This window comes from Mesocricetus auratus, unplaced genomic scaffold, assembly GCF_017639785.1.
Source record: "Mesocricetus auratus isolate SY011 unplaced genomic scaffold, BCM_Maur_2.0 Super-Scaffold_15014, whole genome shotgun sequence".
Classification (NCBI taxonomy): Eukaryota; Metazoa; Chordata; class Mammalia; order Rodentia; family Cricetidae; genus Mesocricetus; species Mesocricetus auratus.
The window spans coordinates 18662139-18677986 of NW_024429186.1; the positions used below are offsets into that span (position 1 = coordinate 18662139).

Consider the following 15848-nt stretch of genomic DNA (forward strand, 5'->3'; position numbering starts at 1 on the left):
TATATACATCTGGTTTTAATGCTAATGTTTGTGTTTTATATAGCTTTGTATAAAAATAGAAAAACTACACTTTGATTAGGGTACTGTTATTAGTCCTTGATTACTTGAAAAAATTTAAGCTAGGCATAGTGGTACACACCTTTAGACCAGCACTAGGGAGGCAGAGGCAGGAGGATCTCTTGAGTTTGGGGCCAGCATGGTCTATGAAGTGAGTTCCAGGACATCAAGGCCTACACAGAAACCCTGTCTCAAAAACCAAAAAAAAAAAAAAAAAAAAAAAAAACGATTTTCAGGTTTTTTTACTTATGTGTATGTGTCTGTGTGTATATGCATATGTGCACAGGCGCCCGAGGAAGCCAGCATAGGTTGCTGGATCCCCTGGAATTGCATGTATAGGTGGTTGTGTAAGTCATCTACCATGGATCTAGGAACTGAACTTGGGTCCTGTGGAAGGACAGCAAGTGCTCTTAACTGTTGAGCCGTCCCTCCAGCCTGTTAGTGCTTTAAAATCAGGACACTGAAGATGCAACAGCAACTTCTAGGTGTTAAGTTGTATTTTGAGAAATTACATTTTTCCATGTGCAATCAACAAAGACCTCTCCCCTCTGCTTCCGTTTGCAGCCCTTTTTCTTCAGCAGTGTCACTTTCTACGGCAGGCCGGCCACTCGGAGAAGGTCATCTCTTTGTTCCAGGCCATGGTTGACTTCACCTTCTTCAAGCCTGACAGTGTGAAAGAGCTGCCTACCAAAGCACAGGTATGGCACACTGTCTCTCCCAGAGATGCTCCAGTGACCACGGAGGGTCCCTTGTGCAGAGTGGATGTCCTGGGTAGATAAACGGGGACCTCCGTCCTCCCAGATACAAAGTCCACTGAGAGGCTCGCTTCCTCCCTCACCAGCCCTGCTTAAACGCAGCCTTCTCTCCACAGTTACTATGCTGTTTTGAGCTACATGTCATGTTCTCTGTCTTGTCTGGGTTGTGTTGCTACCTCTTTATTGCCTCAAATCTCTACTTGAACTGTAAATGAAGTTAAGTTATACATGGGCATTTTGTCAGCAGTCCTCATCATGAAAGGGGTTCATCTTTTAGGTGATAAGAGACATTTCCAGTGTTCCCTCCATGTGGTAACATAACAACAAAAGAGCTATGTGGCAATGAAAAATAACCACTTCTCTCTGTCCACTGAAGAAAGCTCAGTTTTCTGCTTTGGGAAAGGGTCTGGAGGCAGATGAAGAGAATATCTGGATTCATGGTGAACCTTTGGAAGAATTTTTGAGATGTTAAGGTCTCACATGAGCTCCCAGTGAATATCATTTTTGTCATCACCATAAACGTGATAGCATAAGACAAACATGGCAGAGGCTGAACACTGGTTAGAAACACATATCATACTCTTTAAAAATCAGCCTTTGCTTGAATGAGTGGTTTGTTTCTGGCAGTACTGGGAATTGAACTTGGGCCTTTACACTTGGGTAGGAATTGAGGTTTTGTTTTGTTTTTGATATCACAGTTTCGAAAGCCGATCTGTAGTGTTTCCAGCCCGTTTCCTGAGGGTGACTGACACTCATTTGCTACCAAAGGCTGGTGTCCACACACTCACCCTGCACTGTGACCCTTGTAGGCATCGTTCTCCTCAAGGCATGTCCTGCACCTGTCAGCCTAATGTGTGCTCCCCGGAAACTTGTTTGTCCTCCACAGGTTCCTCTAGAAAGTTTCATTAGAGTAGATTGTTGACTACCTTAAAGTCCTTTGCTAGTCGATAACAAGATCAATGGCAGAATCGGGTCCTGCTCAGTCTATATTCATTCTGTTCCTGGGATGATTGACTGCCTGTAATTGCTTCACACACTGCAGATCTCATGTCCAGATCACCGCAGGGCCTGGCCTTCCAATGCAGATGGTTTTGTCCCGCGGGTACTTCCCTCCACACTTCACCTGAGGCATATATTGAGTTCCTCCTGTTTGTGGAGCTCGATGTTAGGATTAGGGATGAGAGGAGCTGGTGGTGGGTAGACTGTACCAGCAGGGTCAGGACTGGGGATTTTCCTTGACCAGCCTTTCATAATCTCATCTTAGAAGTCTAAGTAAACCTACACTTCAGAGCCATATACCAGGGGTGGAGTGATGGGGCCCATCTTGGAGGCTACCTGACAAAAAATTCCTTTTTCTGTTTTGCTGTGCGCACCATGGACTGACTAAACATTGGTTGTATGGTGTTTTAGGGATCCTATGCTCCCTGCACTTATTTGACCTGGTGACTTGGAGTTTTGCTTGTTGTTGGCCTAACTTCTGTTATTTAAACTTGAACAGGTGGAATTCTTTGAACCCTTCTGGGACAGCGGAGAGCCTCGTGTTGGGGAGAAGGGAGCCCGAGGCTGGCGGGCATGGATGCACCAGCAGGAGCGTGGCGGTTGGGTGCTCGTCAACCCAGGTAAGTGCTTCCAAAATGTTAGGGGCATGCCTTCTCTTCTGGGATTAGGTTTCCCTTTTGTGATTATTTCTCTATAGAAGCTGCCTAACTGAGCCGGCTTAAGGGCGCTGTACAAGCACCAGAATGTCAAAAAGACTTAACCAGACCCTGTGGACTGCTGGAGCCAGTTCCTATTCCCAGCATGCAGTGCTCTGAGCATCTGAGGGCTGGAGGCTTCCAGAGGAAGGGCTTTTCCAGGTTGCTCTGGAAGTAGCTGGGGTGTTGCTAACCCCTGACTTCCTATTCTTCTGGGTGTAGATTTAAGGCAGTCTTTTGGGAATGTCCAGACTAAAAATTCTTTGACAAATTCTTGCCTCTTTAGGAACATTAAAAACCAGTATTAACTAACATGTACATAGTTGTAATTCTGTCTGATGCCAAAGAGCTTTCTAGGTTTATACTTCTAACAGAGCCAGCCAGTAGGAATACAAGACAGACCACTGTGTCCCAGTCTCTTAGCCACAGTTTCAGTAGCAAGAACTGGCCAGGGCTCAGTGCAGAAGAAGGTGCATAGTCAGAAACCAGGTAGTGCTCATTTTCCACTTAAATTATTAGGATTTTCTTTGAGTTTTAATTTTGAACTATTTGTAGATGTGCATGAAACTGAAAAAGAGGTACAGAGTGTTTGTGCATTCCGTGTCCAGATTTTACCAGTCTGTGTTCCTGTGTGCTGTGTGTGTAGATGTATGTAAGTGTGTATATGTGTGTGTATATATCTCTCTGTGTATGTCTGTGTGTATATGTATGTGTTTATGTGTGCACGTCCCAGGCAGTTTTCACTTGGTTAGCTTTGTGCAGTCTCCCTTACAATCATGACTAGGAACTGTTTTGACACTTCCAGGCTTTGTTTATTGTGCCACTGTTTTTTGAGTCCTTACCCACAGCAACTGAACACATGAATCTGTTCTAATATGTATTATAAATGGAATCATTACGTGTGTGTGTGTGTGTGTGTGTGTGTGTGTGTGTGTGTGTGTGTGGTGTTTGCTTAGACATGCACATGTGTGGAGGTCCTCTGTTCCTTCCCCCTTGTTTTAACAGATAGTTTGCCACTGAATCTAAAAAACACCTCACTTTTTCTAGACTTGCTGGCCATCAAGCCCCAGGATTTCCCGTTTCCTCCTCGATTCCCTGACCCCACTGATGGGGTTACAAGTGCACACTGCCATACCTGGGTGCTGGTGATATACACTCAGTGAGCGCTTGACCCACTGAGCTGTCTACCCAGCTGCCATACAACTTAAAAAAGGAAAATAAAATGTAAAATTTACCATGGTAACCATTTTTAAAAGTGCAGTTTGAGCCGGGCGGTGGTGGCGCACGCCTTTAATCCCAGCACTCGGGAGGCAGAGGCAGGCGGATCTCTGTGAGTTCGAGGCTGGGCTGGACCGATAGCCTCCAAAACAATACAGAGAAACCCTGTCTCGAAAAACCAAAAAAAAAAAAAGTGCAGTTTGGCGGCGTTAAGTGTATTTCCATGGTGCATAGCCATTACTAGAGGCCATCTCTAGAACTTTTCACTTTTTTCCAGCCGAACTTGTCTCAGTTATCATTATCCCTTTTCCCAAGTCCCCTCCTCTCCTGGCAACTACAGTTCTACAGCATGTATCAGTTGATAGCTTTAAGAACCTCACAAAAGAGGAGTCACAAATGTGTCCCTGTATAGCTGGCTTCTTCTGCCAGTAGTGTGTTTGGGAGTCATCTGTGTTGTAGCATGTGGCAGGCTTTCCTTTCATTTTAAGTCTCTATAATATTCCCCTGTGTGTGCACCACACTTTGCTTCCCCATTCTTCCTCGGATGGAGGCTTGGGCGGTTCTTAGTGGTGCTGCTGTGACCTGGGTGTGCCATGAGTGACTCCACTTCCAGTCCTTTAGGGTGGCCTTGCCCAGTCATGTGACAGTTGTTTAATTCTGACGTGCCGGCTTGTCTTACAGCTGCTAGCACCATTTTAGGTTCCTACCACCAGGTCCAGTTTCTCCAAATCCTCAGAGTCACTTGTTTTCTCAGTACCGTCTAGAGGTGACTTCCTGTACTTAGTTCAAGTCTCTGGGGTTTGTTCATCTTATGTTGAGCGTGAGTCTGTGGTCTAGGTAAGCCACAGTTTGGGTCTTCTTCCCCTAAGAAATCAAGGCCGTTCTATTTTTGGCTATGATGAGGAGGGCTGCCCTGAGCACAGAGGCTGAGGCCTTGTTTGCTTGCATTTGTGTGCGTGCATGTGAACCTCAGTTCTCACCGTTCTGCAGTTGTGGTGGGAACCTGTTAGTTATAAGATGCAGCCAAGCTCTTTCTGGATGTGGTCACTCCATTTTACTAAAATGCCTAAAAAGTATTGGGCTTTGCAGGCAACTGAGGCTTCTTTAATACTGCATTTTTAGACTTAGGAAACAAAGTGAAACACATTGTTAGAGACTAAACTTACAGTTTTGTTTTTTTTTTTTTGAGACAGGGTTTTTCTGTATTGTTTTGGAGCCTGTCTTGGAACTCGCTCGGTAGACCAGGCTGGTCTCGAACTCACAGAGATCCGCCTGCCTCTGCCTCCCTGTGCTGGGATTAAAGGCAGCTATAAACTTACATTTTTAAAATCAAATTATAGTGATAAGTCATAATGAATAGTATATAAGGCCATTGGCTAAGAATCAGGTAGGTTAACCAGTGTAGTCATTAAATTCCATTTGTTTGAAATAATTACCCCTAGCTAGCTAGTCTTTTTTTTTTTTTTTTTTTTGGCTTTTACGAGACAGGGTTTCTCTGTATTGTTTCTGAGGCTGCTAGCTAGCTATTCTTAAAGTGAATTAAAATGAAATGAAATTAAGAATTCTGTGAGTCACATGTAGGTGGTAGGAACATTAGCACAGATAGTGTTTTTGTCATCTCAAGAAGTTCTTTTGGGCAGTGATATTCTAGAATTCAATTCCCAGTTTTGTTTTTTTCCATGAAAACATGAAAAAAAATCACTGTTCTGCCCTTTATCTACTTTTTTTTTTCCTGGGACCCTCCTCAATGAGAGTCCTTGGGCCAGGGGGGGCAGCATGGCTGATCTGCCTATGTGCTACATGCCACATGCCCAGTGTAACTGGCACAGAAAACGGATGGGGTGATGGTGGCGGGTGGGGGTGATGGTGGCGGATGGTGGCGGATGGTGGGTGTATTTTCTACTCCAGTAAACTGGGTGTTTCCTTATCTAGATGAGGATGAGGAGGAGCCAGAAGAGGATGACCAGGAGATAAAAGATAAGACTCTGCCCAGGTGGCAGATCTGGCTTGCTGTTGAACGTTCTCGAGACCAGAGGCACTGGCGGCCCTGGCGCCCAGATAAGACCAAGAAGCAAACAGAGGAAGATTGTGAGGACCCCGAGAGACAGGCATGTACTCTTCACCACAGCAGTCTCTGTCTCCCCTCTTATTTTTCACCTATTTCTTTGAGGCAGGGTCTCTCCCTGAACCCAGGGTTCTCAGAATTTCTAGGCTAACTGGAAGCCATTAAACCCCAGTGATCATTATGTCTCCATCCTTCTGGGATCTGGGGTTATAGGCGTGTGCAAGGCTATAGGTGTGTGTCTTGTTAAGTAGATGTTGAGAGACCTGAATGGTTTTGAACCACTGAGTCCATCTCTTCAGCCCCCAGGACATGTGTTTTATGACGGATGGAGAAGGAGCTAGTGCAAATCCTTCACTTACATCTTTAAATGACTTAGTGCTTGCTACTCTCTGTAGTGGCTGCCATCTCTGGAGATATTAAAATAAAGGAAGATGTGTTATTTTGTTTTGTTTTGTTCTGTTTAGAGTGTGTAGTCCAAGCTGGTCTTGTCCTCTTTCCTTTAGACTCCTGAGTGCTGGGATTACAGGAGTGTGCCACCATACTTGTCTAAGAAATGCTTTTTTTTTAAAATTTATTTTATGTGCATTGGTCAGATCCCCTGTAACTGGAATCACTGATAGTTGTGAGCTGCCACAGGGTGCTGGGAATCGAATCCCGGAAGAGCAGCTGGTGCTCCCAATCACTGAGCCCTCTCTCCAGCTCCACAAGAGCTATTTTGGTGCCTGGAATTGATTCAGTTTTATAAGACACCAGCTCATCGTTTGGCCTGTGATGTGACGTGTATGTAGATGGAGATTTTCTTAGTGGTTGAGGCTCTAGTGACCTTCCCTGCAAGTGAGGTGCCTTGGGGGCGTGGCTTGCTCTTGCTCACTGCTTGTCACCTGTGCCTACCGCTGTCCTATGGCTCGTGCTCAGGTCGTGAGAGCCAGTGGATGCTGAAGAGCCGTCTGAGGCTGGAGTGTGCAGGCCTTGGTGCTGGCAGCATTGGAGGTGGAGGTGGAGGTGCGAGGTGTGGCCAGACTCTTAGGACACAGAGAATAGGGTAGACCTGAAGAGGCAACCTGTGCCGAAACCTCAGCAGGCCTGTGAGGTTAACAGAGAGCCTGGGAGTCCCAGGCCTCTTTGCTGGTTGAAACTGACTGTTTAAGAATCCTTGCTTTGGTGTTTGAGGGTTTCAGAGTTCACAGTCGAGCTGACTGAGTTCTGGAGAGAGCGTCTGAGCAATTTCTGTCTTTGTGAATCTTCTCTAACCAAAGCCCAAGGCAGAAAGGCTTTTGATTAGTTGATGGCTCAGTTTGTTGAATCCTGGGCAGTTCAGTTTTTGTGCTTGTACCTGATTTCCTCTACCGAGTGGCAAAAAAGCCAGTGTGAAAGCACCCAAGACAGGGTAGTGTCCTTGGCTGTGGTTTAAAGTGACGTGTGAAATCACCTGTGGGCACTCACAGCCAGCATCAGCTCTTAGCTGCTCTGTAGTGGTCCTTTGCTTTTGTAGCCTCCTCCTTACCATGTACCTTTATATCTGTCTTGGAGCAGTTTTCATTTTCTGAAGCAAATTTCTAGAAACTACAAATAGTAAGTCGCCCCCCCCCCCAAGTCAAAGGTCTCTGTGTTAGCTGTCAGTGTAGCTGTGAAGTTGTATGCTTTTGAAGTGAATGGGAGTCCAGCAGGTTGCTTTGGAAGCTGGTAGCTTCAGCCTACTGGTCCTTCCCTCCATCCCAGTGCTCCCTGGATGTGTGTAAATTCTCATGGCACCTCCAGGCTGCAGCTTGCTGTTCTCCAGACTCTCGTGTTGTCTGGGGTCCAGGCTGCAGCTCGCTGTTCTCCAGCTGCTGGAGTTGCCTGGGGAACCTCTTGATTTTTTGTTTTGCAGAGAACCTAGCTGCTGTCCGTTTAAAACTTAACTTTAACTTTGACTAACATTGAACTAGTACCTCCCATGTAAAGAGCTGTGAAGCCTGTGACAGCTCCTGTGTCTCATTGTGCATCTTGTCTTGCTTGCAGGTGCTGTTTGATGATATTGGACAGTCTCTGATCAGACTTTGCAGCCCGAGTCTTCAGTTCCAGCTCATTGAGGCCTTTCTGCAGTTCTTGGGCGTGCCTTCCGGATTCCTTCCTCCAGCCTCCTGCCTGTACCTGGCCATGGACGAGAGCAGCATCTTTGACAGTGAGCTTTATGATGCAAAGCCCTTGACTTACTTCAACCCTTCCTTCTCGGGCATTAGCTGTGTTGGCTACATGGAACAGCTGGGCTGTCCTCGCTGGACCAAAGGTCACAGCCGAGAGGGCGAGGAGTTTGTCCGCAACGTCTTCCACCTCGTGCTGCCTCTGTTCTCAGGCAAACAGAAGTCTCAGCTCTGCCTCTCCTGGTTGCGGTACGAGGTTGCCAAGGTAACTGCAGTTGCTTCCTTCCTCATTTCATGTCAGTGTCTCACGGGATCCCAGGGGCTCCAGATGGACCCGAGCGTCCTTGTCACAGAACTTCCTCCTTCAGTGGCTCTTGCAGTCACCTCAGATGCGAAGGAGCAGCAGGCAGGCAGGAGACAGTCCAGGGCTTGGTGGCCAGAGCTGTCTGTCTGCAGATTATCCAGGCACTTAGTATTAAGAACTAAGTATTAAGAACTAGCATCAGCCTAAGCAGGGTTAGAGGATCTGGGGCTTAGGACAAGAAAGTAAGCTGCTTACCCTGTGCTCTGTAGCTGTGTCAATGCTGGGTGAGGTCCCAGACTCTGCTCTGCCCTCTGCTGGCCAGGAGTAATACTGACTTCTCATGGATACTGTGATCTCACTTCTTTTTTAAAAAGTACACATCCTTTGGTAGTTTTGTGCACAAATACAGTGCATTTAGATCATATCTACCGTTTCCCCTCCAAGCTGTTGGTGGAACCCCCGCCTCTACCTCATGTCTTTTTAATATGTAGGTTCTAAAACCATCTGCAATTTATACATACCAGGTTGTTTGAAAATTGTCTTTGAAAAGTGTTACTGATTGAGTTATTAGAACGTGGAAGGGAGACATGGGGTCACAGTGTATTTCATCATACTCACCTGCAGTGAGCTCTTGCCTATGGACAAAAGGGAAGTGTGGCCCATCTCTTTGGAGCTGAGTGTTTGGCGAGGGTTGGATCTGCTAGTTGGGAATTCAAGTGAAAACCTGGTGGTGTTCATGGTGGCACCTGTGGCCATGGTAAACCCCGATTGCATTGCCAGCTCAGGGAGCCGGTGTTAGCCAGATTTGACAGAGGCGGCGTGGGACTGCTGCTTGCCAGTGCCGCCTCCACCTGACAGAATGAAGAAAGTGCTTGGGGACCCAGCATTGTTCTTTTCTTTTTGCTATAGGTCATTTGGTGTCTACACACCAAAAAGAAGCGATTAAAATCTCAGGGAAAGAACTGCAAAAAACTAGCCAAGAATCTACTCAAAGAGCCAGAAAACCGCAACAACTTTTGCCTCTGGAAGCAGTATGCACACCTGGAGTGGTTGCTTGGCAACATAGAGGATGCCAGAAAAGTGTTCGATACAGCACTCAGCATGGCAGGCAGCAGTGAGCTGAAGGACCGTGAACTCTGTGAACTCAGTCTGCTTTATGCCGAGCTGGAGATGGAACTGTCGCCGGACTCGAGAGGTGCCACCACAGGCCGAGCTGTCCATGTGTTAACTCGACTGACTGAGAGCAGCCCCTATGGTCCCTACACTGGGCAGGTCATGGCCACACAGGTTCTGAAGGCCCGAAAGGCTTATGAACACGCGCTGCAGGACTGTCTGGGACAGACTTGTGCCTCTGGCCCCGATACTGCAGAGTCCTTGGACTGCCTGGGTAGCTTGGTCAGATGCTTCATGCTTTTCCAGTATTTGACTGTAGGGATCGATGCTGCTGTGCACATCTATGGACAGGTGTTTGCCAAGCTGAAGGGCTCTGTTCTTCCAGAAGGCCCTGGGCCCAAGGACAGTGCCAGCTCCCAGAGTGTGAACAGTGTTCTGGAAGCTGTCACCCTGATGCATACAAGTCTGCTGCGATTCCACATGAACACTAGTGTGTACCCTCTGGCTCCCCTCCGAGAGACGCTGGCAGAGGCCCTAAGGCTGTATCCAGGCAATCAGGTTCTCTGGAGGGCGTATGTACAGATTCAGAATAAGTCCCACAGTGCTAACAAGACCAGGAGGTTCTTGGATGGAGTCGCCACGTCTGCTAAACACCTGGAGCCTCGATTGTTTGCAATCGAAGCTGAGAAGATGAGGAAAGGACTGGTGGAGTCTGTTCAGAGGTAATTACTGGCAGTCTCATGCACGGGCCTCACAGACCTTTATAGGGTGGCTCATCCTTTATGGGGTGGCTCCTGTGTCCCCAGCCCCTGGCCAAGTCTCAGGCATGTAGAAGTGGGCATGGCACAGGCCCTACCACACCTGCGCTGCTGCAGATGTTCCCAGGAACAGACTGAAAAGAGTAAACTTAAAAGTAGCTCCATCCTCCTCAGAATCATTGGCGACTGTCTTCCCTCACCAGGCCTGGACCTGCCCTTGGCTTCTGGTGTGTGTGAGGAGATGTAACGAGAGCATTGTGCTGTCAGGCACCGACTGTAGAGACTAGCTCTGACTCAAGTGCGCGTTCTGTCGCTTGCCACCTGGGTGACAGTGGGCAGCACTTCATGTCTTGGACAGTTTGTCTTCTGTCAGATGGGAATCATGGAAGAACTGACCTGGTAGGGTTTTCTCTCAGGTCTGGTGCAGCACGTGCTTGGCTTGAAGAGGGAACACAATGGCTGTGAGCTTCTGGCAGCCTTTGAGAATGGCATCGTGCTCCGCTTACCGTCTTTGCCATAGCTAAATGATCATCCAGGAAACATGTCAGCTTAGGGGTCATTGTTCCTTCTAGAATATCTGCTGCTGCTTCATAGACATTAGGATTGCTTTTAGCGATACCTCATTTTGCTTGGATTATTTTTCTCCCATTGATTGATAGTTTGTTCACTGCACCTGAGTTGTGTCTATTTTAAACGGAAAGGTCTTTTCCCTCCTGAGGGAGGACTTTGCATTCTGATTAACAGGATGGGTTTGTGTATGATTCCTGGGCAGGCTCTGACCTGATGAGATGGGTGCTGCTGACCTCTGTCATTGCTGAAGTCTGTTTTCCTGCTGTGCTGTTGGGGACAGAACGTGTCTTAGAGTGACCGGAGTTCTTTCCTTACAGGGTAGGTGGTAGAGAGGTTCATGCCACCATCCCGGAGACAGGCCTCACGCATCGGATCAGGGCCTTGTTTGAAAATGCAATTCGGAGCGACAAGGGCAGCCAGTGCCCCCTACTGTGGAGGATGTATTTGAAATTTTTGGTAAGAAAATATTTTTTTTGACTCTCTGTTTTTTGTTTTGTCAAAGCCCTGTGTCTAAATTTGTAGGTAGAAAAAAAACCTGAAGTTGTCAGTGTCCTCTCCTTCAAGATATTGTAGTGTAAGAATGGAATTCAAGAGTAATTACTGGGCTGTTGCTTTCTTTGAATTGACTTTAAAAACTGTAGCTTGGGAAATATTCAGGACCTTTCATTTCAAAGCAGCTGGCATTCTTCCATTCTATGACAGAATTTCCTGGTATTTATCGGCTTTGTTATTAAAGACAAGGTTCAGTGAATAATGTGAAATTTTGAGTGGGACACGCGCAGGCCCTGTCAGTCTCCAGCACCACTAGAGAGGAAGGGGGAGGAAGACAATCTGACCTAGTCCTTAGAAGTCACGTGGGTGCCTTTCCTGATCTCTGCACCCATCAGCCCAGGACTGAAGCCCGAGGGACCCAGAGGACATGTTACCCAGGACAGCTCGGTGCATTCGGAGAAAATGGCACATTCTTAGGGGTAGAGTTGTCAGTCATCATCATCACCAGGGTCTGTGCCTTCGTCTTCATGAAGTCATTTTTTGTGTCTAGATGTGTTCCCATGGGTGTGTGTGTTCATGTGTGTTGTATATGGAAGTCAAATGCTAACCTTGGGCACCATTCCTCAGGTGCTATTCATCCCCCCCCCTTTTCACATTGAAATATAGGGTCTTTCACACATGACTTAGAACTTGCCAAACAGGCTAGGCTGCTGGCCTGAGGCCCCAGGTCCTCCTGTCTCTGCTTCCCCAGTGTTTAACAAGTCTGTGCCACCACACTAGCATTGTTTTTTTGTTTGTCTTTTTACACAATGTTCTGGGAATCATTGTGCTCCTAGGATGAGCACTTTACTAGCTGAACTGTGTCCCCACACTCACAATAGCTCTTGAGAGCCAGAGCCCAGGTTTGGGGCTGAATCCTATTCGGAACAGAGGGCTGTGTGCAGAAATGGTGTTTGTGCTGTTCCTCATTTGACTGGCTGGCAGCCTGATAGAGCTAGCAGGAGAATCTCCCCAACTTGCCTGTCTCCCTCAGACATTCCAAGCAATGGAAGAAGCTTTAGCTTTAGCAGTTGCTAGTTTCCCATCCCAAGTGTTCAGGTGAACACAGGGAAAGGTCAGATGACAGAATTTTTACTGAGACTGCAGTGAGCCAGGTTTGCACAAAAATCTGCTGTTGACTTGAAAAGAAAGGTCTGGCCCTTAAGGAATTTGTATCTTTGATGAGGTTGTGTTAAAAACCAAGGACTGATTAGAGCAGTGACTTTGCCTGACAGTGTGTCTAAGACAGCTGGGTGGGCTCCTAGGACTTTGTTAATTAACTACAATAGAAAAAGCTCAGTTACAAGGTGTGGCCGGCAAGTGTCAGGGTGGGAGAGACTGCTGTGAAAGGCCATCGGAGAGTGGCTTGCTTGCTTGCTTGTATACCGGGGCCTCTGGATGGTATGCAGGCATACTGGATGCTTACCTTTTCCCTGCAGGAATATTGAGGATGTTAAAGCTTACTGTTGGTGGGTTAGGAAGGGAAGGAGTCAAAGTAGCTCAGCTTTGCTTCGGAGCTTGCACTTCGGCAGATGGCAGCCTCAGTTGAGGGGTGTTCCAGCTGCTACTCTGTGCATCAGCACTTTGAGCCAAGCTGGTGGCGGTGTTGAGAAAGTGACAGTTTCCTCCAAGACTCTGGTTGCTTTCCTACACAGTAGTGAAGGACATCTAAGTAGATAAACCAGTCAGCCGTTATGGGACCAGTTGTGCACAGTGCAGGAAGTCTCACTATGAGGAGCAGTGGCGTTTCTGATTTTCCCCATTAGATTTTCCTTACCTCCCAGGTAGTTTACTGTTCATCTCGTTTGCTCACAGACGTTAGACCATTAGAAAGGCCTTCATCTGCCGGGCAGTGGTGGGAGAGGAAGACTGCTCAGCCTTCCTCCTAACACGAAGGACAAACCCCTTCTGAACATCAGTCTCTTCTCAGGAAGTTACACAGGAAGTAATAGAGGGGTGAATCTTATTTGGGGAGGGCGGCTGTCAGTTTTTGTAAATTGCTTAAAAAAATGACATGAGTTAACATAACAGACCGTAGCAAGATGTGTATGAACTGGGATAAGACTCAAATTTTGCAAAAGCATAAAGGTTTTGTCCATTTGATTTTCTGAGAGACGTGTCCCCCATCAAAGGTGACACACATCAGTTGGGAAGGCCTGAAGGATGATTGCTAAACCCTAGTTAACTTCTAGAAATTGAGAGTGACATTTGTTACTGTTGCCGGTAGCTGCCACCGGTACAGAGAAGAATGTGTGCTGCTCAGGGGTGACTTGCTTTAGGCATCATGTCTTGGTTCCTGGGCTGGAAGGTCGAGCCTCTGTGTAAGGTCTCCTTTCCTCCCGCTCCAGAAGGAATCAGATACTGGGAGACGGGTAGTGTGCCAAGCAGGTCCATCTGTTTTTCCCATCCAGTTTTTCTAAAGAGAAATTGCCCACTGACAAAGGAGACACACATCTCAAACCAGCCTCCCTAGGATGGGGGCTCAGGATATTCAGGAGGTTAAGAAACATGGGGACCTGCTGCATGGGGAAGGTGCTGTATTGTCTGCATGTGTGCAGTCTGACTTCACAGTTCTCCCTGGGATACTGTTCTTAAAATGGGAAAGTGTGGCCTGAGGGCTGGACTGTTTTCAACATCCTGATGTCCAAGGTCACACTAAGAGACTCATGAAGAACCATGGCCTTATCAAAAATGACCTTCGAGCCCCTAAAGAGCAACTTAGGCAATCTTTATTATGACACACACATCAGAGCTGCTATCTGTAGTTGTATTAGTAGGACTTACAGAACTGGTGATATAAAGCCAGCTGGAAACAGGTAACTACAAGTGAGAAGTACAAACGGCTGGTGTGACAAGACAGGCCAGCTGCCTCTAAGAGAGGCAGGTATATATATACAAGGCTAGACCTTAGACTATGACATCATGGAGGGAAAGCGGTTACTACCAGGCTCTCACCTGGCTTTGGGTCCTTCCATACCTGATAGAGGAAGGCAGCTTCTGTGGCGACTTTGAAAGGAAATGCTAGAGAGCAGTTCTTACATGAGAGGCCTTCCCCCCACCCACAAAGTTATACTTTTAGTGAGCAATAGGCAGATTTGTCTTGAGTCTATTCATTGTTTTACTTTAGATCCAGTCTTTTAACATAGTCCAGGCTGGTTTAGGATTTGTTACCTCCTGCTCCAGCCTCCCCATGTGGATGTACCATCATGCTTGTCTTGTAAGGTCTTCCAGAGAAATGATGTAACTAGATACCCAGGGATCCTAGTTATTTGGTCTCTGAGGATAATTTTCACAAAGTAGCAGAATCATTTTCCATGCATATGAAGACGTCAGCCTCACCTCATGGACATGTCTCATCCCAAAACACTATCACTAATACCCAGACACGGTAGTGGTAAAAAGGAGACCCAAGGTTTCAGAAGTTAACTGTGTCAAACAACCCAATACAGTTGGGGCGCCAGAGCATTCTCTGGCATCTGGGAGCATCCTATGGTTTGTCAAGATGGTGTCAGCCTCAGTGTCTGAGGGCACGTGCAGACTGTGTGCGTTGTAGCTGTAGCCTTAGCCTCCCTGCCTCCATTGCCCACCTTACACGATCTTTCTTCCTAACTCAGGTTTCCTTAGGAAACAAGGAGAGAAGCAAAGGTGTGTTCTACAAGGCACTCCAGAGCTGTCCTTGGGCAAAGGTAAGCTTTAAACAGTGCTATCTTCAGCTTCCCAGGGACCTTCCTGCCAGCTCTGCCTAGCAGTGTCAGGATGTGGCCTTGTGGGGCCGTTTCCTAGTGACACTGTCCCGAGATGGTGCTTTCCCAACATTCCCCACCACTCCAGATGCCCCTCCTACCCAGATGAAGAGGGTTGGGAAACCAAACTGAGGGTGAACCGTAGTGCCTGCTCCACTGTTATTTACTGCCGTCTGCAGTTTTCCCTGGACATGCAGAGCTGCCTGAGCTAGGCAAGTCTCAGCAGGACGGAGAGTGATGGGACTCATTGGGACAGACCCTCCTTGATTTTGCTCCATGCTCACGGCCAGTGTTGGTCTTTCTTTGCTGCTAGGTGCTGTACATGGATGCCATGGAGTACTTCCCAGACGAGTTGCAAGAGATCCTGGATGTGATGACTGAGAAGGAGCTTCGTGTACGCCTGCCCCTGGAGGAGCTGGAACTACTGCTGGAGGACTAGGGGGCTCAGGAGAGCCGCAGCCGGACTTACTGTTTTACATATTATATATGTAACCAACTATATGTATAGATGGAGTCATGCCAGTGATAAACCTTTTGTGGTTGAGATGTGTGTGTGCAGCTTATTTCTTCTGCTCAGCCCTCACTCAGTCAGCAGTGGTCTGTCACGCTGCATGTGTCCATGATCCTCGTTTAGTTAGGCCTTTGACTCCAGAGTGCCATGGAGACCTCCTCCCCCTTTCCCTGGGTTGATAAGCAGAGATACATTGTTCTGTCTTCCGTCCAGCACAGTAGATGGTTATTGCTTCCTGTCTTGCTCTGGTGACTAGCAGAATACATGGGGACCCTTGGGTGAGCCTGGGTACTGCTCACAGCTGCTCTCTATCAGAATCCAGGTGCTCATTGCTCAGTACTGTGGAAACCCTCGGGCAGGGCACCAGCACCCTGTGCAGGAAGCTTGCTGTGACCTTAGAGCAGTC

General features: G+C 47.4%; 1 protein-coding gene across 1 annotated transcript in view; it reads left to right on the forward strand.

Annotated features, from left to right (window-relative positions):
• Positions 1–15475, forward strand: part of Nrde2 (NRDE-2, necessary for RNA interference, domain containing) — a 37589-nt gene extending 22114 nt beyond the window's left edge. The window contains exons 7-14 of the mRNA XM_005068411.4: positions 622–755; positions 2311–2431; positions 5657–5832; positions 7791–8177; positions 9126–10051; positions 10975–11113; positions 14803–14874; positions 15245–15475. Of these exons, the coding sequence (XP_005068468.1) occupies positions 622–755; positions 2311–2431; positions 5657–5832; positions 7791–8177; positions 9126–10051; positions 10975–11113; positions 14803–14874; positions 15245–15370 (2081 nt within the window). The 3' untranslated portion in view covers positions 15371–15475. The remainder of the gene's footprint in view (positions 1–621; positions 756–2310; positions 2432–5656; positions 5833–7790; positions 8178–9125; positions 10052–10974; positions 11114–14802; positions 14875–15244) is intronic.
• Positions 15476–15848: the final 373 nt, after the last annotated feature.